Source organism: Olea europaea, unplaced genomic scaffold (genome assembly GCF_002742605.1).
Source record: "Olea europaea var. sylvestris unplaced genomic scaffold, O_europaea_v1 scaffold2836, whole genome shotgun sequence".
Lineage (NCBI taxonomy): Eukaryota > Viridiplantae > Streptophyta > Magnoliopsida > Lamiales > Oleaceae > Olea > Olea europaea.
The window spans coordinates 29,285-35,588 of record NW_019246870.1 but is presented as its reverse complement, the minus strand read 5'-3'; the positions used below and the strand labels follow the sequence as shown (position 1 = coordinate 35,588).

Below are 6,304 nucleotides of genomic sequence, written 5' to 3'. Positions count from 1 at the left end.
AAGACTGACACTGCTCACATTCTTGTGGTCCATTGATTAATGGAATATATATTTGCTCAAAATGTATTGATTCACAACCTAATTTATCATTCTCAAAGCAAGTTGACTCAACAACCCCAATTCAATTTGGTCTACCAATGTATCCCTAAGTCCAACTCGACATAACTCTCTCCACCCCACACCTTCATGGATTAAAAATCATTTGACTTGTAGAAGTAGAAAAGTATTAGTTAATGACTTTCCTTCCCGTAAATAGCATGCGCTTGAAAAAAAACACTTCTTGTTTCATACTCTCTTTCTCTCCTTGTCCGTACACACATCTACTGCATGTATGATCCCAATGAACACTTGTTGTTTCATTCTCTCTGTGTTGTTTTTCCTATGCTTCTATATTAACATCAATCTTTCCCTAGGAGGTGATAGCATCAGAGCAAACCAATCTCTCTCTGGAAAAGAGAATCATGTCTTTTGGTGGGACTTTTGAACTGGGATTCTACACGAAATATTTTACTTTTGTACAATTATAACTTCACCTACATTAAATATAGTCGGCCAAATGCTCGAAAAAATGAGAAGGGTTTTTACTTCTTCTTTAAACCACTATAATTAATTTTTTTGGTTTGTAAATTAATGACCAATTAATTTGTAACATTCAACAACTTTGGGGGCTAATTTATGAAATTCGCCCCAGCCCCAAAAATCAGAAGACTGACACTGCTCACATTCTTGTGGTCCATTGATTATTGGAAATTATGGAATACATATTTGCTCAAAATGTATTGATTCACAACATAATTTGTCATTCTCAAAGAAAGTTGACTCAACAACCCCAATTCATTTCGGTCTGCCTTTGTATCCCTAAGTCCAACTTGACATAACTCTCTCTTCCCCACATCTTCATGGATTAAAAATCATTTGACTAGTAGAAGTGGAAAAGTATTAGTACACGACTTTCCTTCTCGTAAATAGCATGCGATTGAAAAAAACACTTTTTGTTTCATACTTTCTTTCTCTCCTTGTCCTACACACATCTTCGGCAGCTATGATCACAAAGAAGACTCGTTGTTTCATTTTCTCCATTTTGTTTTTCCTATGTTTCTATATTAACATCAATCTTTCCCTAGGAGGTGACAGCATCAGAGCAAACAAATCTCTCTCTGGAAAACAGACAATCGTGTCTTCTGGTGGGACTTTTGAACAGGGATTCTTCAAACCAGGTACTTCTTCCAGTTATTATATTGGAATTCGGTACAAAAATATTAGTCCAATGACCATAGTTTGGGTAGCAAATAGGGAGACACCCATTTCAGGCATGAAATCTACAGAACTTAAGATTTTAGATGGGAATTTGGTGCTTATGGATGAGTCCCAGGTTTCAATTTGGTCTACAAATGTAAACTTGACAACCTCAAATTCTGTAGTGGCAGCTCTAGGTGATAATGGAAATTTAGTATTGAGAGACGAGTCAGAACCTAGGACAAGTGAAGGATTTTGGCAAAGTTTTGATAATCAAACAGATACGTTGTTGCCCGGTAGCAAGATTGCCTATAATAAACATACAAAAAATGAGAAAGTCCTCACTTCTTGGAGAAATTCTGAGGATCCTGCACCTGGGCTTTTCTCCAATGAATTAGATCCAAATGGGAGTCAATGCATTATAAGAGGGAATAGAACTAAATGGTACTGGACTAGTGGACGTTGGAATGGGCGTTTTTTCGTTTCAGTCCCCAAAATGAGTCTGTACAATATTTATAATCATATTTATGTTGACAACTTTAATGAGAGTTACTACACTTATTGTCTTAATAATCGTTCCATTAAATCTCGATATGTGATGGATGTTTCCAAACAAATTACAAATCAATCAAATTGAATAGCAGATTTTTTTTTTATTTTTTTTTTATTTTTTATTTTTTTATTTTTTATTTTTTTTTACAGAATGAAAATAAAAAATTTGGAATCCGGGTGTGAACAGTACCCGTGAACAGTACACGAAATTCTTTTTTTTTTTTTTTTTTGCAACTAACTCTGAAAATTAAAGAATAAAATTGCTGCCTTTACCAAAATCCTTTTAATTTGTGCTGTCCCAAGAAAATTTGGGAGAAAAGAAGAGATTTTGGATTGTAAAAGAAAGTACCCAAGATTCGGCTCTGATACCAAATTTGATGTAGGATGAATAAAATAGAAGGAAGAAGGAACGGGGAGGAGAAACAGAGAGAAGGGAGAAGAGGAGAAGAAACCAGAGGAAGAGAGGGAAGGGAGAAAACGGCTGCAAGCCACCAAAAAATATTTCAATTCTAATTCATCATCAACTGTCTCAAATGAGAAACAAAACAGAAATAAATAGCAGAAGATAAACCCTAAAGAGAAGAGTTTGGACCAAACCCACTAAACAAGCCCAATAACCAAAACATAAACAATAGTTCAAATAAAATATAACTAAGAGTCCAAATAGAAAATAAATAATAAATGGATGTCCGCATCAGTGTTCCTTTCTGTAGTTGGGAAAGTATAATAGCTGCTACTGAGTTCTTCAAAGTTAAAGGTAAATAAAAAGTTATTTATTGAAAGGTTATGTTTAATTTTATATTTGTTAGATTGTTAGATTAAATTCAATTTTATAGAAATGGTTAAATATAATAAGTTATGAAATTGAGTTACATGAAAGAAAAATTAGTTTTAGTGATTAAAGAGATTATAGAAATCGCCTAAATATGAAATGATTAAGTTTGGGTATCGTTTATTTAATTATTGAAATTACTTAAAATAGTTAATTGTTGATTTAAAAATTATATCACATTTCAGGCAGCTCTAAGGATATTAAGACAGCTTACCAATTGAGTTGATGTTGGCTATATAGTTTTGTGAGTGGAAAAATATAAATATTTTTAAAGTATTTATAAATTAAGTATATTATTAAAGTATGTGCAATTATGTGTTCGATTATATGATTATTACGAAAATCTCTTATATTATGATACGTGTGGAATCTCAAAGATTATTTATGACACATTTGTGACTTGGTATGTAAAACATGTGATATTGAGATTGGATTGGAATATGAGACGTGATATTGAGATCGACCAGAGAAGTACCCGTAATTATATACTTCTTCTGGTTCACAGAGGGGCCTTGGTCATATTCTATCCTACACGGAGCGGTCTTGACTGGATATTAGTCTTGATCGTGTACATATAATTAACAAAGGGGCCTTGACCGTGTTCTAGAATTGATTATGAGAGGTCTTTGAGATCGGATTTCGTTCACAAAGGGGACCAAAGGCCCGTGGTGAAAGTTTTTAGCCGAAGGGGCAAATTATAGATTTGAGTCAGAAGGTACATTTTTGGTGGATTTTTCAGTATATTTGATATGATGAGATTATAGTATGGTTATCAGTTAATGTTTATAGCTTGACTTTGAGATGACATTTGTGACGTATGTGAATGTCTCACGTTTTGGCTATAATTATATGATATTATCTTGCGAGTCATTCAATGATATGAACTCGATTTTGATAAAAATGTAAAATTGAAAAAGTATAAATATTTTCGAACTTCTCCACTCATTGAGGTATCAACTCATTTATTTTCCCGTAATTTTTCCTATAGGTAGTAATTGATTCTTTTTAGTTTGAAGAGCCTAATGATTTTGGAACGAGAGCTACACGATATATTGAGTGTTATAATTCATATTGGTGAAGCATAAAGTAAATAATTTAGGCCCATCGCATTTGTTATAACTCATATTGGTGAAGTACAAAGTAAATAATTTAGGCCCATCGCATTATGTTTTACATAAGTATTTGATTTTGATGCATTTTTTCAAGTAACTCATAGTTAGCCTTGGTGATAGATTTGATATCTAGTCAGCATCTATCCTCGACGCACGTCACGTCTCGAGTCCACTAGGGTGATTCGGGATGGGTCGTGTCACATGTTGGTAGTTGCAAAATTACATCCTGAAAAATAAAGTAAAATTACTTGGAATGACACAACTCTATCTCACTTTGATCCCCGCAGCAATCAATGTGAGCAAGAGGTTGAAAAAATTATTTATTTACAAAGAGTTGCAAATCAATTATCTAATGTATTTGTTAACACAAGAAAAGTGACAAAGTCATATGTTCCAGTACAAAATATTTCAGCAAAAATTGATGTCCTTGCAAGACAATATGTTGTAACAAATGAATCTCAAATACGTCAGAAGCGTGATTGGCCAATTGATTCAAAAGACTTTGTACCTCGAAAAAGAAAAGTACATGAAAAAAACAATCAAAAACTTCGAAAGAGGTCACATTAGAAAAGATTGATTAATCATATATTGAAAATACGGTTCCTGAAGAACCACAAGTATCTGAAAATAATGAGATTTCAATAAATTATATGTTATCTCATAAATTATGGAAACGAAATAATGTTGTTATAGACAATATTTTCCCCTTTAATATGACTCTTGATATTATACAAAATGAGGATCCTAAACCACAGTCGGTTAAAGACTGTCAAAATAGAAATGATTGGCCAAAATGAAAAGAAGCCATATAGGCGGAATTGAAAGTTTGGAGATTCAAATGTTGAAATTATACGTATCAAATTTGAATTTGGAGATTATTTTTATGGAATTCGAAAGTTGATTAATACATTGGTCTATAGCCATCATGGCAAGTACCGTGCACTTTTCAACATACTTTTATTAATACTTTTCATAATTGAATGATTATAAATTTTCTCGAAGTTGTGAAATATCTGAATTAGTTGATCCACCGAAATAAATATGAAATTCAAAAATAATTTATTTAAATCTTTCAAGGTAAGTGCTTATAAATTTAAATGCAGCCACAACTTTAGAGAAATTTATAAATAAAATGTAAGCTATAATTTTACATGATAATATATTTAATAAGTCATTAATTAAATTCATTTTAAATTAGAAAAGTTATTGTAGTTACTTAAAGATAATTAGATTCAGATATGGTAATCAGATCAAATATGTTTATGTTTGATTTTGATTAATCGATCATATTCGGTAGAAGCTGGTACAGGATCCGAGCTATTAATGGCTCTAGTTACTTTATCCATGAATAAAGAGCCTCAACGTGCTATTTTTCAAAGTCGTGTGTTTGCTATAAAATTAATGTAATTATTTAAGGACTGAAAATTTAATATTTCATAGGAAGTCAAAATATCAAGCCTATTATAAGTTGTTTAATATCATAAATAATGTCAATTTTTGTTATATTCATCCTTTATCAATTCAACGATCAAAAGCAGGCCCGCATTCTTTGACTAGTAGAACAGGAAAAGTATAAGTGAATGGCCTTTCTTCCGTAAATAGCATGTGATTGACAAAAAACACTTCTTGTTTCTCTCTCTCTCTCTCATCTTCTGCAGCTATGATCCCGAAGAATACTTGTTGGTTTATTCTCTCTGTGTTGTTTTTCCTATGTTTCTCTATAAACATCCATCTTTCTCAAGGAGCTGACAGCGTTACAGCAAATCAGCCTCTCTCTGGCAGCCAGACAATTGTCTCATCTGGTAACATCTTCGAACTAGGATTCTTCACACCAGGTACTTCTTCCAGTTATTATATTGGAATTTGGTACAAAAATGTTACTCCAATGACCATAGTTTGGGTAGCAAATAGGGAGACACCCATTTCAGACATGAATTCTGCAGAATTTAAGATTTTAGATGGGAATTTGATGCTTATGGACGAGTCCCAGGTTTCAATTTGGTCCACAAATGTAAACTTGACAACCTCAAATTCTTTAGTGGCGACTCTAGGTGATAATGGAAATTTAGTTTTGAGAGATGAGTCAGAACCTAGGACAAGTGAAGGATTTTGGCAAAGTTTTGATAATCCAACAGATACGTTGTTGCCTGGTAGCAGCCTTGCCTATGATAAACGTACAAGAACAAAGAAAGTTCTCACTTCTTGGAAAAACTCTGAGGATCCTGCACCAGGGCTTTTCTCTTTTGAATTAGATCCAAATGGGAGTCAGGTTATTATAAGATGGAATAGGACTGAATGGTACTGGACTAGTGGAGCATGGAATGGGCTCTTTTTCAGTTTAATCCCTGAGATGAGGCTGAACAATATGTATAATCATAGTTATGTTGACAACGTTAATGCGAGTTACTACACATATTCTCTTTATAATCCTTCCATTAAATCTCGATACGTGATGGATGTTTCCAGGCAAATTAAGCTGACATCATGGAATACGAAGGAGTGGGATTTTTTTGGTTTCAACCTAGGCAAAATGTGATGTGTATGCTTATTGTGGGGCATTTGGTAGCTGCAA

The 6,304-nt window shown here is 33.1% G+C and overlaps 2 protein-coding genes across 2 annotated transcripts in view; both read left to right on the top strand.

Annotated features, from left to right (window-relative positions):
• Positions 1–936: 936 nt before the first annotated feature.
• Positions 937–1,984, top strand: LOC111384079 (G-type lectin S-receptor-like serine/threonine-protein kinase At2g19130). Its single transcript, XM_023008301.1, has 2 exons — positions 937–1,848; positions 1,939–1,984. The coding sequence occupies exons 1-2, from the start codon at positions 971–973 to the stop codon at positions 1,982–1,984; spliced, it is 924 nt and encodes a 307-aa protein (XP_022864069.1). The 5' UTR covers positions 937–970.
• A 485-nt stretch (positions 1,985–2,469) lies between these two features.
• The window catches only part of LOC111384078 (G-type lectin S-receptor-like serine/threonine-protein kinase At4g03230), a 5,513-nt gene continuing 1,678 nt past the window's right edge, over positions 2,470–6,304 (top strand). The window contains exons 1-3 of the mRNA XM_023008300.1: positions 2,470–2,545; positions 5,030–5,095; positions 5,391–6,198. Of these exons, the coding sequence (XP_022864068.1) occupies positions 2,470–2,545; positions 5,030–5,095; positions 5,391–6,198 (950 nt within the window). The remainder of the gene's footprint in view (positions 2,546–5,029; positions 5,096–5,390; positions 6,199–6,304) is intronic.

Bases quoted from the DNA above. Each gene is read 5' to 3' on its own strand.
- LOC111384079 (XM_023008301.1), top strand. From the start codon at position 971: ATGCGATTGAAAAAAACACTTTTTGTTTCATACTTTCTTTCTCTCCTT. The intron at 1,849-1,938 runs ACAAATTACAAA...TTTTTTTTACAG, and splicing joins TATGTGATGGATGTTTCCAA to AATGAAAATAAAAAATTTGG.